The sequence below is a fragment of the Rana temporaria genome, chromosome 2 (genome assembly GCF_905171775.1).
Source record: "Rana temporaria chromosome 2, aRanTem1.1, whole genome shotgun sequence".
Classification (NCBI taxonomy): domain Eukaryota; kingdom Metazoa; phylum Chordata; class Amphibia; order Anura; family Ranidae; genus Rana; species Rana temporaria.
In genome coordinates, this window is record NC_053490.1 from 35,535,235 (window position 1) to 35,558,664 (window position 23,430).

Consider the following 23,430-nt stretch of genomic DNA (forward strand, 5'->3'; position numbering starts at 1 on the left):
GCTCGTATCTTGGCCAAATCTATGCGTAACTGATTCTATAAATCAGGCGCATAGATACGACGGCGGCCATTCGGACTTACGACGGCGTATCTGGAGATACGCCGTCGTAAGTCTTTGAGAATCTGGGCCATTGCTTTTAACAGAACCCATTCACATCAACGTTCTACCTTCAAGGCCTCCAAGATGCATTTTGCCATTCAAATCAGTTGAATTAAATCCTTTTAGAAATGCACATTAATAATGTATGTAATTGTATGCTCAAAAATCTAAAACTTCAATGGCAGCTCCTATCATTGCTCAAACACCCTTTAGCCATTAAAATATGCAAGCAACATTTTCAAGTTGGGCCAGTGGGTGGCGCCACCCCCTCTCCACATAAAAAAAAGTCATCGCTTTATGTTCTGCAGTGGTTTAAAGCAGATAGTTATCATGGAAATGGTCAGGTTTGTATTTCTGTCGGTGACCCCATTGAGGGCTTCACTTTCTGTCCATGTTACACCTGTACAAACAAAAATGGGAAGCACCTGCCACTGGGACAGGAAGATGAGGACAGCAAAAAAACATTCTTCTAACCCAGCTTTTTTACCTCTGTAGGAACCCTCTAAATAATTTCAGATCTCGGGGAACCCCTGCTACAATTAATTTGCCTGGGGTTAGTGGGAATAAAGCCCCGTACATTGGTGGTTAGTGGAAAGCAAGCCCATTTACAGTGGTGGTCATAAGGCCACCCTTACAGACCGCTAAAAAGATCATTGAGTTTGCTGTTGGCTTTGCAAGGTGGTGGTGGCCCCAGAACTATACAATCATTATCACATGGATCACACCAATCAGCCACAAACCAAGGAACCCCTAGAAACCTTTGGAGGAACCCTAAAGTCCCTAATTTATTACTATTTGTTTAGATTTAATTATGCTGTTGGTTTATTATTCATATTATTTCTAGAATTAATATTAGGATCAGCGCAGTAATACATATTGGGAGGAACTACCTAAATATCAAAATGCCATGTGAGGGGGATGCAGATCGCACTGAGTAACACCCGAACGTGATACCGAGTCTCCAGGAATTCCCCTGGTAGTAGTATCAGCAGTATCACCCACAACTACCCCCCTCCACCCACCTAAAACCTACCTGAGCCCTATCTCGATCCAGTGATGTGCATGAGAGCCTCGTGTCTCCTAGGTCTCTCCCTCCTCATTGGCTGAGACAGCAGCAGTAGCCATTGGCTCCCGCTATTGTAAATCACAGCCAGTGAGGCAAAGAGGAGAGAGCAGGAGTGGGGCCAAGACGCACTCCGTGTGTGAATGCACAAGGGAGGAGGGGGGAGGGGCCAGCGAGGCACCTGAGAAGAGGAGTATCAGGGCTGCTCTGTGCAAAACCATTACACAGACTAAGCAAGTATAATGCCCTGTACACACGATCGGTTTATCCGATGAAAACGGACCGATGGATTTTTTCATCAGATATCCGATGAAGCTGACTTTCATCAGTCTTGCCTACACACCATCAGTTAAAAAACTGTTCGTGTCAGACGTAAAACACAACGACGTGCTGAGAAAAGTTCCGAGCATGCGTCGACTTGATTCTGAGCATGCGTGGATTTTTAACTGATGGATTTCCCCACAGACGATCGTTTTTTTCTATCGGTTTTTTAACCATCAGATAATTTTAAAACAAGTTCAACATTTTTTCACTGATGGGAAAAAAACGATGGGGCCCACACACGATCGGTTCGTCCGATGAAAACGGTCCATCGGACCGTTTTCATCAGACGAACCGTTCGTGTGTACGCGGCACAACAGGTTTGTCACTTCGTCCAAATGTTTTTTTGTTTTATGTCACTTTAACTTCAGTGAATGAAAGGTAAGGGTCAGAGACAGTAAGGTTAGTGAGGAATGATCCAGATGATGTTAGGCATCCTCCAGCCAGGAAATGAGGCAGGCTCTATATCACTTGCTGCAACGTTTATTGTACACTGTGAGAAGCTCAAAGGGGGTAATCCACAAAAGGGATACGCCGGCGTATCCCTGTTTCTATCTATGGAACTGATCCATAGAATCAGTTTACCATAGATAGGCAGAAGATCCGACATGTGTAATTGAATTACATTGTCGGATCTTAAGGATGCAATTCTAGGCCGGCCGCTAGGTGGCGAGGCCATTGCGGCCGGCCTAGAATATGCAAATGAACACTTACGGCGATCCACCAACGTTCCGACGGGCCCGTCGCGCTAAATCTACGTCGTTTACGTCGAGTTACGCCGCGTAAAAATAGGGCTGAGTCCTATTTGACTAAGCCCTATTAAGTATGGCCGTCGCTCCCTCCCGTCGAAATTTTAAACTCTACGTCGTTTGCGTAAGACGTTCGTGAATGGCGCTGTACGCCATTTACGTTAACGTCTAAGCAAATGATGTCGGAGCGACGTCAGTTAGCGCAATGCACGTCGGGTAAGTTACCCGACGGAGCATGCGCAGTACGTCCGGCGCGGGAGCGCGCCTAATTTAAATGGGACTCGCCCCATTAGATTCGGCACGCCTTGCGCCGGACGGATTTGAGTTACACCGCCGCAAATTTCCAGGTAAGTGTGTTGTGGATCGATGCCTAACTTAGGAAATTTGCGGCAGTGTAACTTAAATCACTTAAGTTACGTTGCGCTGCGGGGCTGTGGATTTGGCCCATAGTGTGCAGCAAAATCAGAGTAAGGATTTCAGTACAGGAGAGGAGGAGCTGTAGGTATGGCTGGAGTTCAGCTTTAGTGATGTATGACGACAGAGCTGCATTCATTTGTCTGCCTGGAGATCACTTTGAACACCTAAACTATTGAAGCTCAACTTACAGTACAATTTAGTCCCATCAGTGGTTGAAACAATTGAAACAAAACCATTAAAGTGGTAGTAAACCTATGTTTTCATCTTTTACCTACAGGTAAGCCTGTAAAGAGGCCTACCTGTAGGTCATGTTTGTGCGCAGGGGGTGTGCCAAGTGTGCCTGGGCACACCCTAATCACTATGGTGCCGATTCCCCCTACTGCCCAGGCTTCCCCAGTGTTGGCCCTCCCACCCCACAGTGCTGCTGGCTTCCCTCCTCTCCACTCCACTCTGAACAGGAAACTGCTTACCATAGAGCACTGCCCATGCATTCACTGACCAGTGCAGCTGAGGCTGCAGAGAAAGGCATATGTGTTTGAGCTTGATAGGCTGTGCACACCTATGCTGTAGGTACAGTGAGTACCTCCTAAACTTGAACGGTTTAGGAGATATTCACACTACATGTATCCAGTGACATCACTAGCACAAGCTCTCACGGTATGCCGGACCTTCAGAGCCCCTGCCGTAAACAGCAGCATGCGCGATAGTGACGTCATCACGCCCCAGCAACTTATATAGCTGGAGTCCGCGAACCCGGAAGGAAGCCTGCGACGCTGGAGGGCTTTGTTTTCAGATACGTCTCTCATAATGTGCTAGTATGCGATGCATACTAGCACATTATGACATTGCCCTACAGGGGATTTTTTTTTGCGGGTTACTATCGCTTTAAGTCAAAAACTATAGAAGGACAACAGGAAATAATCAGAGAAACCTCACCAGCGTACAGAGAAAAAAAACTTCCCAATCCATTTTTATCTCTGTCTGTTTATTGCTCATAAAGAGCCCCTTTGGGAAAATAAACCGCAGAGTATTTAAGGAATAACATCGCTCTTCAAAAGGCCTCAGAGGAAGCCGAGACTAAAAGAGGAAGTACTGAGAAACAATAAATTAGTCTCAAACATACAGCCAGATTTTCCGAGTCAAAAGACTGCAAGCTCATCAGCGCCAGTGTTGTTGGTATATAGAATCGTCCAAAAACGGGCAGACTGATGGCAAATCCCCACAATACCTGAACAGCATTATGCGTTTATTGTGTAGGAACTAATGTCTATATGCGGGATGTAACTAGACTGAGGCAGAACATCCCCTTATATTCATCTTCTTGGTGTCTGAACGCTAGCTGTATGGAGAGAGTGTGACCTAAGATTTGCAAAGTGCTTTACAAGGTTCAGACTGCTGCAAGACCTACATTATTTTTATTAAAGTTCCTATCCATCTGTTCCAGTGGGTCAGAATGCACATATTTACCTTTGGGCACATGCCCAATCAGTAACTGTTTTTTGTTTTCCCAATTTAAATCTTGCTTGCTTTGCAATCAGCTCCTGGACTCTACTTGAACCTCTGCCTGTTGCTGACCCCACCCTGCTCTGCTAACTGTGATCTGGCCTTCCGCTCCTGTATCTCTCTGCCTGTCTTGTTGCTGACTGTCCTGTTCTGCAGACCACAATCCTGCCTGCTGTTTCTGTAACTCTCTGCCTGACTGTTGCTGACCTCGTCCCGGTCTGCTTATTACGACCATGCTTGCTGTTCCAGTAGTTCACCATCTGACTTTTGCTGACACAGTCCTGTTCTGCCAACTGTGATCCTGCCTGCCATTTCTACATCCCTCTGTCTGACTGTTGCTAAACCCATCCAGGTTTTGCAGACCACAATCCTGCCTGCTGTTCCTGTATCACTTTGCCCAACTGCTGCTGATCCAATCCTGTTTTGCAGACCACAATCCTGCCTGCTGTTCCTGTATCACTTTGCCCAACTGCTGCTGATCCAATCCTGTTTTGCAGACCACAATCCTGCCTGCTGTTCCTGTATCACTTTGCCCAACTGCTGCTGATCCAATCCTGTTTTGCAGACCACAATCCTGCCTGCTGTTCCTGTATCACTTTGCCCAACTGCTGCTGATCCAATCCTGTTTTGCAGACCACAATCCTGCCTGCTGTTTCTGTATTACTTTGCCCAACTGCTGCTGATCCAATCCTGTTTTGCAGACCAAAATCCTGCCTGCTGTTCCTGTATCCCTTTGCCCAACTGCTGCTGATCCAATCCTGTTTTGCAGACCACAATCCTGCCTGCTGTTCCTGTATCACTTTGCCCAACTGCTGCTGATCCAATCCTTTTTTGCAGACCACAATCCTGCCTGTTGTTCCTGTAACCAGAGCCAGTGTTCTGTCGAGAAGTGCCCCCCCCCCCATCGAATAGTGCCCTAGACGAACGGCACATGCGCCGTACGTCATAGCACAACAGCTGATTTGACGATCAGCTGGGCTTTCGTAACCATGGCGCATGCGCACATCATAGGAGGTATCTCTTGATGGGAGATACCATTTTAAAGGCACATTTTAAACCTATATAAACACAGACAAAACCGGACCATCAGCGCATTGTAAAGCCGCCCCGCAACAGTGAGGCACAATGTGAGAACTACGGTCTCCCCCCGCTCTTTGTATAAGCTTCAATTGTGCCCGTGAAATGGTATCTCCCATCAAGACATACCTTTTACGATGTGCTTTTGCGCCCTGGTCACATCACTCCAGCTGATCGGCAACTCAGCTGGAGTGCTATGACGTACGGCGCATGCGCAGTTCGTCCCGGGCACTTCTCGACAGAACACCGGCCCTGGTAACAGGAACAGCAGGCAAGATTGCGGTCTGCAAAACAGGATTGGATTGGGGGCACTTCTCAACATTGGGACACAGGGTGGGCAGGAGAGTCAGCTGCCCTGGGCGCTGTGGTATCATGTGAGGTGGGGAGCATTGCATGGAGAGTGCCTATCTACAAGCTGGCAGAAGTACTGGAAAAGAGGAATTTTTTGTTTGGGGAGAATTTTGGCTTGCAAAGGGAATGTATGCTTGGGGGGTAAGCGTGCAGATTAGCGCTCAATCTTTGGAGGGGATCTTATGCTGACACATTGGGGTTAATTTACTAAAAACAAATAGACTGTGCATTTTGAAAAGTGCAGTAGCACTCTGCAAGCGCAGTTGCTCCAAATCTTAGTAAATGGGGGAAAGCTTTGCTTTGCAAAGAATACGCAATCATGTGCAAGGAAAATTAAAAAAACAGCAGTTTTTCTTGTACTTGATTGGATAATGGAAGTCAGCAGAGCTTCACCTCATTTACTAAGCTCTGGAGCAGCTGCACTTTCAGAGCGCAACTGCACTTTGCAAAGTGCTCAGTGTATTTGATCCATGCAGGCCCCACCTTGTAAGACTTAACAGATCTGCTACTGACGGTTTGGTGCCAGATACCACAGAATACCTTCAGAGGTCTAGTGGAGTTCATGCCTTGACAGGTTAAGGCAGGTGGCCACCATGTTATGGCTGATTAGTGTATGCGTCCTGGGGATACAGTTAAAGTGGATGTAAACCCAAATTTTTTATTTATTTTTGCTGTCGCAATGTAGAGTATAAGATTTCCTATCATCTGTGCCCAGTCTTGCCACACATAGTTAATCCAGCTCTGAGCAATCCTCTTTTATTGTTCAGTGAAATAAAACGGACTTACAGATAAAAACCTTAGTCCGTTCCGCCCCCTTGCTGTGAGTGACAGGTTATTTACATATCTCATCCACTAGCCTGGAGACAGGCATTATTTTTAATTCCCACCTCCACTCCTTTTCTGAAGTCATGTGGTTACTTTTCTGGATTTTGACTGGATGTTAGTGATCATAGCAGAATTTAGTGTAAGGAATACATAGGAAAAAATGCATGTTGACAAGGGGAGTGTAGAGGTGGGCGGGGAGTCTACTGACATCACAACTCCACCCACAGAGCTCCAGACAACAGACCCACCCACAGAATCTGCAGTTTTTAAGTTCTTATAACAGACAGAGGGGAGGCATTTGACAGGTAAGGATACATGCAGGAGGCATCTATATTCTTATCGATCAGCACTATGGCAGTAGTTTAGAAAGGATGAGAGTGGCTTTACATCCACTTTAAGTGCCACAGAGAAATACAGAGCTGTGAAGGATGCTTCAGTGTAATTCTCCCTGCTTGTTTAAATTGTGTGTGTGTTAGAGGGAAGGTGATTTCAGGTGTGACTCACTCCTCTGCTAACAGGCTGATTAAAATGTTAATGACCCTTCCTCAGCCAGCCCTATGTCAAAGGGTAATTGATCTAGTGTGTTGTGTGAAGGAGACCTGTGTTTACTGTTTACTGTGATTAGAAGGGGCTCATGTTAATTATTCTGATTGCTTCATTGTGGTAATTATCTCGTCTATATGCGGGGCCAGGCTGTCTAGATAACGTATTCTGTACAACTAGTAATTACCTTCACTGATGTCATTATCTAAAGAAAATGTTTTTTCAGGGTCGGCTCCGAAGTGTCTGCCTAATAATCTGTATGGAAGCCCCAGTGTGAGGGGGCGGAGATTGTCATTGCAACAGCTTTGTAAATTACATATAAGCTGTGTGTTGTACCATTAAAGTCTGTCTTGTTCCAGCAGTAAGCTTGGGCTCATGTGTGGCTTATTGGGCGATTCCAGGAATATCCCTCCTTGTGGAATATTGGGGTGATTTGCTTTTATGGGAAGAAGGGAAGACTTTGACGGGGATATCATTCTAATACCGTCACAAGAGCTTCCACAAAAAAAGGTACAACACTGCTACAGAGCTGGGACAAGTGCATTGTTACACAGGGATGGGCCATGTTTCCATAGGGAAGTGCCATATAGCCAAGATATTTGCCATGATGACATTGGGGGGGGGGGGGGGGGGAGTAGCAGCCAATGGCTGTAGCCCAGATCAGGGAATTCTGACGGGAAGTGTGGGGGGGGGGACCCTTGCTGTCAGACTACAACAGAACAGCAGGAGAGATTCCCCCACCAGCATTGTTTGTGTTGATACGGGGGATCTGTCATTGTTTTTTCCCTTCAACCTGCTAGTTAAAAGGGGAAAAAAAACTGAATGCGTATGCCCAGCTTAAAGCAAAGACCTTGCTCTGAGGACACAGCTTTTTCAGGTAGTTAGCAGCTATTGTATTTGCTTGAATGAAGTTCTTTCTATTATTTTGTGTTTTGTCTTGCGGGCCCTCCCAGCCTCCCACGACTTCCATTACACATCTTGGGTCACTGTGACCCGGGTGGAGGCGGTAGATGTAAAGCACTTACTGCAGAAATACCCAGGCTGGCACAGCAACCCAGAAACCTGCCAACGTCAGCCAATGAAAAGAAAACCCTTTCTCATCACAGAAAACCTGACATTTTATCAGATATAGAAAGAAAAAGCATTATCTCAAAAGAATATCTTTAATTCTAGAGCAGAATAACCTAAAAGTGAAGATGTAACAGATTTTAGACGTCTCACACACTAATAGGAGTAAAAAAAAAAATGGGGGCCTTTAGTTATACATAAATCCAATGTCCCTGACTTGGGGGGGCTTTGTCACATCCCCCTTCATCCCACTATTACATGAGATGCCTTAGTGGCCAGTATAAAACTTAACTACTTGCCGACCTGCCGCTGTCGTTTTACGGCGGCAGGTCGGCTCCCCTGCACGAGAGCCCGTAGCTCTACGTCGGCTCTCTCGCAGGCCACTAGGGGCGCACGCGCCGCCCACGATTCCCGTGCCCGGCGGGCACGATCGCCGCCGGGCACACGCGATCGCTCGTTACAGAGCGGGGACCGAGAGCTGTGTGTGTAAACACACAGCTCCCGGTCCTGTCAGGGGGGGAAATGCTGATCTTCTGTTCATACAATGTATGAACAGAAGATCAGTGATTTCCCCTAGTGAGGTCACCCCCCCTACAGTTAGAACACACCCAGGGACATACTTAACCCCTTCCCTGCCCCCTAGTGTTAACCCCTTCACTGCCAGTGGCATTTTTATAGTAATCCAATGCATCTTTATAGCACCGATCGCTATAAAAATGCCAATGGTCCCAAAAATGTGTCAAAAGTGTCCGTCATAATGTCGCAGGACCGAAAAAAAAAAATGCTGATCGCCGCCATTACTAGTAAAATTTTTTTAATTTTTTTATAAAAATGCCATAAAAATACCCCCTATTTTGTAAACTCTATAACTTTTGGGCAAACCAATCAATAAACGCTTATTGCGATTTTTTTTTATGAAAAATATGTAGAAGAATACGTATCGGCCTAAACTGAGGAAAAATATATATTTTTTTTATATATTTTTGGGGGCTATTTGTTACAGCAAAAAATAATTTTTTTTCAAAATTGTCGCTCTATTTTTGTTTATAGCGCAAAAACTAAAAACCCCAGAGGTGATCAAATACCACCAAAAGAAAGCTCTATTTGTGGGAAAAAAAGGACGCCAATTTTGTTTGGGAGCCACGTCGCACGACCGCGCAATTGTCAGTTAAAGCGACGCAGTGCCGAATCGCAAAAAGTACTCTGGTCTTTGGGCAGCAATATGGTCCGGGAGTTAAGTGGTTAAGCAGGAAAATTGGATGTTGGCCAAAAAAAGTTGGAATTTCATAACTAATGTTACTCCGCTCTTAAAAACCCTTGTAAAGACTTACATATACCCAGCGAAGTGACTGGTGATACACAGAGATGAAAATAATCCTTCTATACAAGTTGTACCTGTTTATCTGACATTTTTTCTTCTCTAAATGCTCCTACTGACGAAGCTATCCTATTGGTGACACCTCGTATAGGAGGGAGGAGCCCAGCCCTGAATCGTTACGTGATCACTGAGAACCTGAGAGGTGCTGTGAGCTCACGAGCGAGATATTAACCACTTGCCGCCCGCCATATAGCAGAATGATGGTGACAAAGTGGTTGTGTTATGCCGATCGGACGTCATATGACATGATCAGGATAACGGACCCGCGGGGTCACGCAGAGCGGCGATCGGAGGTGCTCCGCTACTCAGATCATGGTATGAAGCCTCTGACAGAGGCTTCTTACCATGTGATCAGCTGTGACCAATCACAGCTGATCATCACGTGAACCAGGAAGTGCCAATAACCGGCTCTCCCTGGTTAACGCTGACAGGGAGAGACGATTGGAAGTCATGCTTGTAATCCTCAGTGGCTTGCAACGCCTCATGAGCCTTGTAGTTTGGCAACAGATGGAGGGCCACAGGTTGAACACCCATGCTCTAAGTAGTCGTCGCCCACCTACCTTCACAATCAGCTCATAGCGGGGGATTCTCTGGACAGGCTTGATCATGAGATCTGACAGGGCCTGTTTCTCCTTGTTTTCCCGTGTGCATTGCTGTGAAAAGAAGAAAATCATAAGATAAGGATATGCCGTACAAGGTGAAATAGTCTCCATCATAAGTGACTTTTCCTGGCCATCATAAATGAGATACGTTCTGCATACATTTTATGAACATAAAAATAATCTTGACAATCTTAGATATAATTCAACATTTGCATAAATACACTACCTAATAACTATCTATAATTGCATATAGAATCATTAATAATTTTGTTTTATATATGTAAGGATCAAAGAACTTTTACTGTTTACTGTGAAAAATAAAACACTACACAAGGGGCGTACCTAGAGCATTTGGCACCCGGGGCGGATCCAATATCTGGCACCCCTCCCCCCACACACGTTAAAATGTAAAAACACCCCACTGTGCCCCCTGCATACCTCTGCATCCTTCAATATCTTTTTGTTACTACTGTGTACCCCTCTCCACAACTGCACCTCTGGACCACTTTACATTACACAGCACCCTGCATCACTGGACCCCTTTACATTACACAGCACCCTGCATCACTGCACCCCTTTTACATTACACAGCACCCTGCATCACTGGACCCCTTTACATTACACAGCACCCTGCATCACTGCACCCCTTTTACATTACACAGCACCCTGCATCACTGGACCCCTTTACATAACACAGCACCCTGCATCACTGCACCCCTTTTACATTACACAGCACCCTGCATCACTGGACCCCTTTACATTACACAGCCCCCTGCATCACTGCACCCCTTTTACATTACACAGCACCCTGCATCACTGGACCCCTTTACATTACACAGCACCCTGCATCACTGCACCCCTTTTACATTACACAGCCGCCTGCACCTCTGCACCCCTTTACATCACATAGCCCCCTGCACCTCTGGACCCTTTTACACTACACAGCCCTCTGCACCCCTTTACATTACAGAGCACCCTGCACCTCTGGACCCTTTTACATTACAAAGCCACCTGCACCTCTGGACCCCTTTACATTACACAGCACCCTGCATCACTGCACCCCTTTTACATTACACAGCACCCTGCATCACTGGACCCCTTTACATTACACAGCACCCTGCATCACTGCACCCCTTTTACATTACACAGCCGCCTGCACCTCTGCACCCCTTTACATCACATAGCCCCCTGCACCTCTGGACCCTTTTACACTACACAGCACCCTGCATCACTGGACCCCTTTACATTACACAGCACCCTGCATCACTGCACCCCTTTTACATTACACAGCCGCCTGCACCTCTGCACCCCTTTACATCACATAGCCCCCTGCACCTCTGGACCCTTTTACACTACACAGCCCTCTGCACCCCTTTACATTACAGAGCACCCTGCACCTCTGGACCCTTTTACATTACAAAGCCACCTGCACCTCTGGACCCCTTTACATTACACAGCACCCTGCATCACTGCACCCCTTTTACATTACACAGCACCCTGCATCACTGGACCCCTTTACATTACACAGCACCCTGCATCACTGCACCCCTTTTACATTACACAGCCGCCTGCACCTCTGCACCCCTTTACATCACATAGCCCCCTGCACCTCTGGACCCTTTTACACTACACAGCCCTCTGCACCCCTTTACATTACACAGCACCCTGCACCTCTGGACCCTTTTACATTACACAGCCACCTGCACCTCTGGACCCCTTTACATTACACAGCACCCTGCATTACTGGCCCCCTTTACATCTCATAGCCCCTGCACCTCTGGACCCTTTTACATTACACAACACCCTGCATCACTGCACTTCTTTTACATTACACAGCCACCTGCACCTCTGGTCATGTCAGCTAAAAAAAAAAAAAAAAATTTTTTTTAAAATCGGGATGGTGTCACCCCTCTAGTGGGTGTCACCCGGTGCGGCCCGCACCCCCCGCACCCCCCTAGCAACGCCACTGCACTACACCCCCAATCGCGTTCTCCGATCAACCAACCAAAACCTCCTCCACATCCCCAAGTCCCGCTACAAATCGAAAGGAGAATGAAGATTTGCAGTCCAAGGACCACGGCTATGGAACGCTCTACCCCCAAACATCCGCATGGAGGAACCATTGGGCCTTCAGGAAAAAACGTAAGACCCATCGCTTCTGAAGGACCAGGACGACACTGTATGGAAATAAACGCCTTGAGGCGATTTAGTTCGCATTTGTAACGCTGTACAAGTTATTTACTCACCCACTGGTTTCTTTGGGACTCAAGTGGGGAGATCTCCTGCTAAAGTTCCCAACTCTTCTCCTGCCCACCTTGGAGTGTTGTGTGTTCCCATCCACATTTGCTGTTCCCATTTCTACTACTGCTGTTCTCCATAATATAAGATACAATCAAAATCCAACAGGGAGAGCGGGTACCCCTTGTAATAGCTGTACACACTCCAGCAAATGCAAGCTTTGGGCAAACTGACCCTTTTTTTACAATTTTGACCCTTTAATGAAAATGGTGCCTTATGACAAATTAGTAATCCAATCATGTCTGTATGAGGTAAACAAGGAGGTAAGGCTTGGGCTAGGGCCAAGACTCGATCATCCAAGGCTGGTCTGCAGTTCCCATTCGGTTGTGTTCATTGCCTGCTGAGGAAGGACAACTATGCAGAGTGGGTGGAGGCCGGAGCTCCCGTCTATCTGGCGGCAGAGGCAGCTCTTTAATTAGGCGGTCACCTAAGGCCTCACATTCACAGGGCCTCGTGGCCGCCTAACTTACCCAATGCATTACCCCAGTTTTGAGGGACAGGGGACCTTAACACTGATGTGCTCAGAAAGCGTTAAGAGCCCTGACTCAGGAGCGGGGCCGCCAGCGTTCCTAACAACCAGTAAATATCGGTGACACCACCCCTTGTAATGTCAATGACCCAGCATGCCCTCAGTCAATGACGTGACAAGGGGGTGGGTTCACCAGGTGACATCACCGGGTGGCACCCCGCCTCTTAGTTATTAAAGAGCAAGATCTGTGGGCCATCTTGTTAAACGGGGCTTCCAGATTCCGATAAGCCCCCTGCTCGCAGACCCCCACAACCACTGGCCAGGTTTGTGGGGGAGAGGCTCTTGTGCTTGAATTATTTTTCCCATCATGGGTGTGAGTGAAGCCCCATGTCAAGTTTTGCCTAAGACCTCACAAAACCTAGAGCCACCTCTGTCTGGCGGCTATCCTGGAGTATCTGATGGCTGAGATCCTCGAGCTGGCCGGCAACACTGCCCGAAACAACAAGACCACCCCTCATCCCTCGACCCCAACAGCAGACTGTTCGCAACAACAAGAAGCTCAACAGGCTGCTAATTGGCATCACCCAGAGAGGAGTCCTGCCCAACATCCAAGCTGTGCTACTGCTCAAGAAGACCAAGAGCTACAAGCCCTCCAAGGTCAAGTAAACCAGATTAGTTAATTTATATTACTGGAACCTTTAATATGGGAATTTTAGTTTTAAGTTAATGCAAATTAAGGTGTTAGTCGGGAGAAAAGGCAATAGGCAGGCGAGAAGACTTCAGGGGGGAGCAAAGCCTTCATTTTTGAGAATATGCTTCAGCCGAGATCAATAACTTGTTATGAAGTTTGTTGCAAATGAAGGGAGATCCAGTAATGGTCTGCAGTAATTTTGGGGGGTTATAATGCTTTACATATTTTCTTCTGTAGCAGCCTGCTACTTTTATAGCTGGCGCTGCCTTAAATTTAGAGGGTAGTCAAAGATTTATCTACCTCTGACTGTATTGTTTTGCCAAATTTGGGCTTCTTTTCCAGCTGTGGCTGTACTGTGAGTGACCACTATTGTTGTCTGGGGTGTTGGTACCATCCCAGGCCGAGGGTGGCAGCAGTCGAGTCAGGGTGTATTGGGTGTTCTTCCTCGGCAGCCAATCAGTGGGAGTTGATCACCTCGCTGTGCATGCTGGGGGAGAGTACTTAAGGGACAGACATCATTAGTTCTGGGTTGTCGTCGCCGCCGATCCTGGCCTGTCGTCCCACCACCCCCTGTGTGTGTGGCCCTCATGGCCAGGGGTGCGTGTTCAAGTGTTCCTGGCTCTGGGACCACGTTGGTTCGGGGTTGTGATCTACTATGTAGGCCTGGTAGTCAGACTGGGTCTACCTTTGCAGAGTGGTCCTGCGCTGTCCGTCCTGAGGGAGGAAGCCACCCAATAAAGAACCTTGGAGAGCACCGAGCACGAGGCTGGTATCTCAGGAGAAGCTTTGAACTTCATCGAAGGACGCACGATTACTGAGAGGCTGAGTGATGGTCGCCTGTCAGTTCTGAGTTTACAAGGGTCTATTCAAGAGAGATCCGGGTGCTTAATCCTGTGTTGAGAAGGATTCTGGACTGAATATATCTCCGCCTTTGGGAAGGTCTGTGTCAGAGAGTTTGCTAAAGTTTCCATGTGACGCCCAGGCTGCTAGGCTAGTGAGAGGCCTATCCAGGTGCACAATACCCACTCTGGCTAGAGTGGCGACGAAAGTTACGTTGCTGGAAGCAGGAGTGTTTCCGAACAAAGTTTCCGAACACTTGAACCTACTACCTATTACCCTTCCACCTCTTCAACTACTACTACTTTTATTCTTTTACCACGTTGGGTAATAAAGCAAAGAAAAAGAAACCTAAAGTGTGGACATTGAAGTTTTTCTCAACTCTCATCGTATACCCTAGACGGCGAAGGAATAGAGGTAACATGCCACCCAAAACAAACCAGCAGCTCAGGGTAGTGCTACACTTCTATATCCTGGCAGAAGACATAGGGCCATGCTTATCTGCCCCCCCCCCCCCCCAAATCAAGCACATAATCTTCTTTCCTTCATTCCCCTGCTAATAGCAATAAACTATTCTCTTCGAAGGGCCAAGTGATTCACTTACGGACCAGTTAAAAGGTACTTTCTTTGTTATTCAAATTGATTCATTCATCCATAATCACAAAAACGTAGCAGTGGTCCTGGTGATCGAGTATACTTGGTGACTACAAATACATGTTAACAGGATCAATTCCTCCCAGATGTATGGACTTGCTCTGCTGCACGCCTCTTTGTACCTGCCACTTCAAAACCATAGCTTGACTTATTCCCCCTCCTCTAAAATGGTGTTTCAATGTTCAGTCCCTTCTATGAATGAATTCTCTCCATTCCCAGACCATTCCTGCAGTGCCAAATTATCCAAATCAATTTGCTCGACTGCCGCACAACCTTGAAATGACTGACTGAGTCAGGCCAGGGAGAATGTATTCCAGACACATTACAATAATGATATTGCCAACAATACGATTGGGCCTAATAAAACTATCCAGAGCAAAGATGTGTCATGATAAACAGCCCTTTGGCACAGCACGGGATTCTGGGAATTTGGTGTACTGCGGCCAGTGAGGAGAATTCATTTACAGTATTAATTCTGACATGTAAACAGTGACTGCTCTAGATTTAGTGTAGGGACTAATGCTATTCATTGGAGTTTTATACCAACAGCAAATATTTAAAGTGATCCCACGCTCAAATATGAATTTATAGGTATATTAACACTCCTGCTACACGCAGTACTTTTACGCCGTTTACGTTAGAGATAGGCCGCCTAAAGTTAGAGCTTAGCCCTACATGTAATAGTAATGTTAAGTATGGCCGCCGTTCCCGCGTCGAAATTCGAAATTTTTACGTCGTTTGCGTATGTCGTCCGTGAATCGGGATTTACGTCCACGTCAAAATCAATAGGCCTGTGCGGCGTACTTAGCCGCAATGCACACTGGGAAATGTAGGCGCCCGGCGCATGCGCAGTAAAAAAAGAAACGTCAAAAACCTAAGGTCAAGCCTTATTAACATAAAACACGCCCCCCTTACACACATTTGAATTTGGCGCCCTTACGCCCGCCCGCTTTAGGCTACGCCGCCGTAACATAGCAGGCAAGTACATTATGAATCATGTACTTGCCTCGCTAACTTACGGCGGCGTAGCTTAAATGCCTTAAGCTACGCCGCCGCAAAGTTGCGGCAACGTACCTGAATCTAGGCATATTTTTTTTATACACCTTTGCACACTAGTACTAACTCATATTCCAGTGTCTTCTCCCCCTCAGTGTCCCTTCTAAATCCTTTTAATGTGACCCCAGTGCAAACAATAACATCCTTAGGTGCTCAATGTCTTCCTTATCAATTTATGACATCATCTGGCTCACACTGGGCCCAAGGTTGCTTCACAAAGTAAGACCCGTGGCTTTAAGTAAAAAAAAAAATGTGGTTGCTGGGGTGTGGATGAGGCCTAACCCTCCGAATGTCTCGCACTGGATTGCGGAGGTTAACGCAGTCTTGCCGTACAAAAAATTGATATACTCCCATAGAGGTTGCCCTTCTAAATACGAAAAAGTATGGGATAGATGGCTCAAGGCTGCCGACACCTGTGTATAGTTAGAAGAGCTGTGGCTTACTCCTTTTGTTTGGTCTCTTGGTTATAGGGGGATGTATGTGGAACCCCGGGCAAGACGAGATGTCAATACCCAGAAGTAACCGACTGTTATAGGTACCAAATAAGTAGTCCTGAATTTATGTTTATACCAGTAAGGAATGATGTTATATTTTACTGTCAAGAGATGCTGTAAGCTGTATTTGATGATTGTCATAATATCCTTATGTGTGTACTGTCATTTTTTTGCTTAATAAACAGACTTTGATTTAAAAAAAAAGAAAATGTAGGCAAGATCCACCTGCCAGCATGCCGACAACTTTGGGCAATTTGAGGCAATTTTTTGCATTTTGCCAAATAACCCCCAAAGAACCTAGAAGGCACCCTAGTTGAAAAAGGCTGCTGGTTTTTGCTTGGAAATGGCCCCAACAACTTCAGCCCCGGAGGATTTGGCTGCCAAATGACCGGGCCACTTTTTGCGATTCGGCACTGCGTCGCTTTAACTGACAATTGCGCGGTCGTGCGACACGGATCCCAAACAAAATTGGTGTCCTTTTTTCCCCACAAACAGAGCGTTCTTTTGGTGGTATTTGATCACCTCTGCGGTTTTTATTTTTAGTCGCTATAAACAAAAATAGAGCAACAATTTTGACTATTTTATTTTTTGCTATAATGAATATCCCCAAACATTTTTTCCTCAGTTTAGGCCGATACGAATTCTTCTACATATTTGTGGTAAAAAAAAAAATCACAAAAAATGTTTATTGATTGGTTTGCGCAAAAGTTATAGTGTCTACAAAATAGGGGATAGTTTTATGGCATTTTAATTAATATTTTTTATTTACTAGTAATGGTGGTGATCTGCGATTTTTATCGTGACTGCGACATTATGGCGGACATATCGGACACTTTTGACGCTATTTTGGGACCATTGTCATTTATATAGCGATCAGTGCTATAAAATGCACTGATCACTGTGTAAAGGACAGTGGCAGGGAAGGGGTTAACCACTAGGGGGCTAGGAAGGGGTTAAGGGTGTCCTAGGGAGTGATTCCAACTGTGTGGGGGCTGGGCTACCTGTGACACAACACTGATCGCTGCTCCCAATGACAGGGAGCAGACGATCACTGTCCTGTCACTGTCGACTGACGATCACTGTCCTGTTTACACAGGCATCCCCCCGTTCTGCAGCTCCGTGACACGATCGCGGGACACCGGTGGACATCGAGTCCGCGGGTACCACGGGCACGGTCTCGGAGCTCGTGGCAGGGGCATGCGCACACCCACACGGTGGCAAATTTAAAGGGACGTACCTGTACGCCCATTTGCCTGTCCGTGCCATTCTGCCGACGTAAAAGTGCGCGCGCTGGTCGGTAAGTGGTTAAAATACCCTCTCTATCACGTGTCCACACACAGACTGGGAAAGAGAGTGGGGTGTAACACCAGGCCTGATAATTAGTAATAATTACTGAGTGTACTGTGTCCAATGCTGGTACATATTGAACTGTCCAATCATATTTACCGTATATACCCTGCTGTCACAAGAAAGTAGAAGTGAAACTATGAAAATAAAATTCTCTCCAATTTACTAAAATTTTCTCTACAATTTACTAAAATTGGAGAGTGCAGCTGTGTCTGGTAGCCAATCAGCTGCTAACTTCATCTTGTTTAATAAAAAAAAAAAAAACCTGGAAGCCGATTGGTTTCTATGCAGAGCTGCACCAGATTCTGCACTCTGCAGTTTTAGTAAATGAACCCCAATGTGTAATATGGCTGCATACTGTGACTTCAATCAGGTTTTAAACTTGAACTCTAGGTATGATTTTTACTGCATAGTTAAATTGTTCCAGCTTGGACCAACGCAAGTACGCATATCTCATACCTGAGTGATTGCTGTCAAAGCTGCAAACCACTGTTGTATTTGGTGTCAGTACAGTGATAGCTGCAATCTTCCGAGTCATGTGCCAAGCGGCTTCATGTCTGCATACTAACCACAGGAGGTTGCTTGCTTGGCACTGCTGCCATTCACAGAACACTTCATATTTTTTAAGAAATATAAGGCATTCTCTGATTGGACGAGGTGGATATTGTGACATCATCGCACCCACTCTATCAAAAAATAAAAAAACATTCTGTGATTGGCGGCAGTGCCAAGCAAGCTGCTCCCCTTCTGCATGGTAACCACAGGGTGTCGCAGTGGCTACCACGCAGAAGAGGATCTACTGGGCATAGGGTCCAGAAGATCACTATGACTCTAGGAGCACCTACTACTAAAGCGATCTGCAGCTTTCACACTCAGATATGAGAAATGCATACTTACCTTGACTGCTCTTTAAAAGAAATCAGACATTGAGCATTTCCAATATTTACTTGGTGATCCAGAACATATATGTACATCAGCAGCTCTACCTTCACTGACTGCACTGTTGCTCTGGGTTAGTAATCAACAGAAAAAGCACAGGTGGCATCCTTTTGACAAATACAAGAGTAGTGACGGATATGATAATATCATAACGGATCCCCCTTAAATTAAACAATGTATTTTGTTATGAGTTGGGTGTACCTCCAGAAACTTTATGAAGGTAGGACGGGCTTCCTTCGCCACTCTAACAGCATCCTTGGCGTTGAGGTAATTATCGATGTAAGCGGAGTAGATGCTGACCAGGATTTCCTTGGAAAACTGCAGAGAAGAAGAGACTGGTTAGAATAAAAAAATCAAACATGATTTTCAAATAATTTTATTTTATTTTTTTCTTCCATATTTTTATACAGTTTACACATTCTGGAGTGATTTAATGTGGACTAGACTCAGACAATGTGAGAAAAGTCGGCTGTCAGTGACAGTAACCATTCCACAGTAGCCCTCTGGTCTACGACCACTTTGTCATTGAAGGGCAACCGTCATATGAGATATATGTGGGATACCAATATTTCAACCAACATCTAATGCTGCCAATACCAACCAGGGTTCCTCCAGAGGTTGCTAGGACTTCCTTAGCTGTGGCTGACTGAACTCTCATCTGATGGCATCTTCCTAGTTCTGGGGCCAACAACACTTGGCCAAGCCAGTTGTATGACACTAGAAATCTATTTAGCTGAGATGCCCTAAGGCTAGCTTTCAGATATTGGACTGATGTTACCGAGGTAATAAACTGTACTTCTAATGTGCAGATTCCTCTTGACCCCTTAGTATGCTTCATTGGAGCCTTGAATGAGGAACTATATACTCCTCCAATATATATTGTGTTAACGTATCTTTTATATCTTGTTAGGAAACCGATACCCAAGTATTGGCTTTCTCCACACCCTCCTACTTGCCGTAAAATGGATGGAACAAGTGAATAACATCCTGACTAGAGAGAAAAATATTTCCCAAAGACCGAACTCTCCAAAGAAATGTACTAATATTTGGCAAAGTATTGGTTAGACACCCTGGGTTAGGGTTTTCCCTTGAAGGTCAACGGTCAGGAGGCTGGGCTTCAAAGGTAAGGGAATTTGAATTCAAAGGTCACTTTCAGGCCCCACACCCTCCATCCAAGTGTGCTGATGCCAAGTTAACCCACAACTTGCATGTTTCACGCTCACCAAGTTAAGCCAAGTTAACCCATGACTAGGGTTGGGTTAGAGTTAGGGTTTTCCCTTGAAGTTCAAAGGTCACTTTCAAGCCCCACACCTTCCATCCAAGTGTGCGAATGCCTAGTTAACAAATGCTTCGTGCTCACCAAGTTAAACCTTATACCGTTTATTGCAAGTTTAAAACTCTTATGAATGTGTTTGTTGTTGTCCCTATTGATATCCTTCAGTACATCTCTGGCCCCATGACTGTCTCACGTATGTAGCCCCATTGGGTACTCTTGTTGCATTTAAAACGGCTCCTTATTTGTCAGTTTTGGCAAATCCAATTTCACGTTTTTTCAATATTGTAAATTGTCGTTCCTGCTGGTTGTGCGCTTTTTTAATTTTGTTTAAAGCATGCTCTATTCTGATACGCATATCCATGCCTTTCTCCTTTATTGGCACACTTGTGAATTGTAACCCTATTATGTTATCCACTGTGATGTGATATGCATTCTTGCTTGTGTGCATGGAATTTTATTTCTTTCAACAACATTTTTATTAAAAAAAGAAAATAAATCTATTTAACCGTATGAGTAGCATACTTCCCACTGGCCGCCAATTCATTCATTTTAGCAGAAGTCCCCATGAGCTGAAATTTCAAAGGTTCCTCTGGGATAAAAAGGTTGAGAAAGGCTAAACCTAATGTCTACAGCCAGACATGTAAAGATGCTGCACATACAGCTCATGGCATTCTCTGCTAGACTTTTGGAAACTAAGGCCGACCATAAACGGTTCAAATTCCCTGCTGAACCGGCAGAGATTCAAACCGTTAATGGGCAGGCTGAGTATACCAAGTTGATCGAACGATCAACTTGGGTACAACCAGCCTGATGGATTTTCTCCCGATTATTTCAAGCGGCTGATTAGGCTACTAGCGATAATCACTGTCCTCTCCCCGTAGGGATGACTTCCCCCGCCGACCCCCCTACAGGGAGAGAAGACAATTGCCGATTCTCGTGTCGGCACTGCCTGTGATTGCAGGAAAGAAATTCACACAGTGTATGGCCTAATACACCGTCAGCTGACCATTAGAAGATACTGTCACTTTTCTCTGAATAGGCAGGTGACAGACTCATTAAAACGAGACAAAAATATGGTAGCCATTTCTAACTTGTTATTGAAGATGCAAGCTTCGCAAGGCTGCCCTGGCTTCACTAATAAATATATCAAGTTATCATGCAGACAGTGTCCTGCCACCTAGAGTTATTCTGGGACAGTAATACACCTAGTAGTAAAGGAAAAATTATAATGATGGCCCAGAGCTCAGACCTTCAAAATAAGTTGTCAAAAGCAGTTCCTATATCTTTGTCCACACAGGTTTCTGTTATAGCAGACCCATTGAGTATATGAGGTATTAAAGCTTCAAAAAAGGACTCAACATGAAGTAAAAAGGTGGTGGGGGTAGGCAGCTTTACACGTGGTTGCGGCACAGTCCCATTTAGTAAAATAGGTTGCATTCAGTACCGCCCGTCGAACATAACAGGCAGGATCATTTTTGCTGCAGCATGATGCAAAGTACACCCCCAACCACTGCCTTCACAGCTTAAGGGAGGATGTGGTTGGTGGGGTGGAAAAAAACATGCCTCAAACGTGTGTTTTTACCGCACTCTAACTGCAAGTGTAAATAAGGCCCAACAGAGTTTTTTTTACAGTCTTTTCTACCAAAAGACCTGCTGGCAAAACTTTGCTTTCAGGCTTGAATTGTGATTTTTTTTTTTTTTTTTGATGGTATGTGGAAGAGAGTCAGAACTCAGCTTTACCCCCCTTTATGTCCTGGCAACCATTGTCACTGGTATTGAAAGTGAGGAAATATACAAAAATTTGAGTTATATATCAGACAGGAGGCTTCATATCTTGCATTAAACTTTCTTTTTAATGCTCATAGCAGAAATGGTAACAGCTATTCATTTAATACAGAGAAAAAATTCTTCATAGGACTACAATACCCAGCAGCCCCCGGGGGCCCCTCCCCCCTGTCATAGTGTCTATATAAGGGGCTGTCTGGATCTCCTCCTCCTCTTTCTTTCTGCTCATGGCTAAGATAAGTACCATCCATGTTTCTGTTAATGTCTTTACTGTATTTATAATAAGCTGTATTTTATAATAATGTAATATGTTTATGTTATACTGACTTCAGCTTAACAACTTTCTGACTGGATTAACGCACTGCGCCGTTTGTCTGGTTCCCCAGCGCTAGAGTTCTCTTTTTCCTTCTCCTGTCAGAAGCCATTTGTCATCCCCTCAGTTTCCTCTCTCTCACCCTCACACCGCACTTCGCGCGCTTTCCCTTGTGGAGGGGCGCGGCCGAGAGACGCTGTTCCTCGGCACGCCTCCCTGCACCTGACATCCTATCAGATCCAACGGCCGTAATCTCGCGAGATTACGGCCGCGTTTGTGAGGCGCGATTCCCTGCATCTCCTTCCACCTCAGAGCAACGGTCGGAAGGAGCAGGAGCGCGCTGGGGACTGGCTGTCTACTTTTCTTTCCCTCCACTGCCGCAGAACCTCAATCAGGACCGCAATCTCGGTCAGGTACCTCGGGCAGACTAGGGGGGGATCCGCTGGGCAATACTTGACCCTGCAACAGCCAAAACAAATTATAATTTTAAAAGTGTCACTACTTGCCTGTCAGTGATTTATCCCTGACAGGGATTATTGGTACTAACATTCCAAATTTAGATATTATGGCTACCGAGGGCAATGGCTCAGGCCTGGGCAATGAAGTGGTGGATTTGGATGCATCGCATCTGTTATCCACAAATCTTATACAAGAACTCATTACCAAGTCCATTCAGGCGGCCTTGGCAGTTAATACAACAGGCTCTGTCTCAGTGCCATCCACTTCGGGGTGCCCCCCGACTAAAGGCAAAGCTGCCCAAAAAACTTAAGCACTTGTCAGTGCATTTCGACTCCCCGGCAGGGGAAGTTTACAATGTGCCCCAAGCAGGATCCAATCCGACCTGCCACACCCCGCACATCCCAGACCACACTCGACCCTTGGGCCCCAAGGAGACAACAAAAGGGCATAGATCCGCCAGGCGGATTAAACCAGACTCATATGACACGTCCGAGGACGAGTCTGAAATGTCTGATGGAGCCGAATCCTCGGATTCACTCATAGACGATGAAGAGGATGCGGGGTTTACGGCGATCCACCATGACGCCAATAATGACTTGCCACAAAACGCCATTGTAGACTCCCAAGGGCAATCATTATTTAATCCGGACGAGATATGTCATCCGCGTTCGGGGGATTGGGCCCCACTCCCCCATGTGGCCCAATATCTGGAATTATGGACCAGACGGTCCTTGGATAGGGTCAACCGCAACAAGCTGCGGTCAGAATGTCCCAGACCACATGTGGCAAACAAAGTGGCTATCACCCCTGAGATAG

At 45.9% G+C, this 23,430-nt stretch overlaps 1 protein-coding gene and 1 pseudogene across 2 annotated transcripts in view; one reads left to right on the top strand and one right to left on the bottom strand.

Annotated features, from left to right (window-relative positions):
• Positions 1–23,430, bottom strand: part of ARHGEF17 (Rho guanine nucleotide exchange factor 17) — a 394,561-nt gene that overhangs the window by 72,850 nt on the left and 298,281 nt on the right. For both annotated transcript variants that reach the window (XM_040340055.1, XM_040340054.1), the window contains exons 5-6: positions 18,983–19,099; positions 9,955–10,047 (exon numbers count right to left, since the gene is read on the bottom strand). In XM_040340055.1, the coding sequence (XP_040195989.1) occupies positions 9,955–10,047; positions 18,983–19,099 (210 nt within the window). The remainder of the gene's footprint in view (positions 1–9,954; positions 10,048–18,982; positions 19,100–23,430) is intronic.
• LOC120928945 lies at positions 12,533–13,429 on the top strand (annotated as a pseudogene).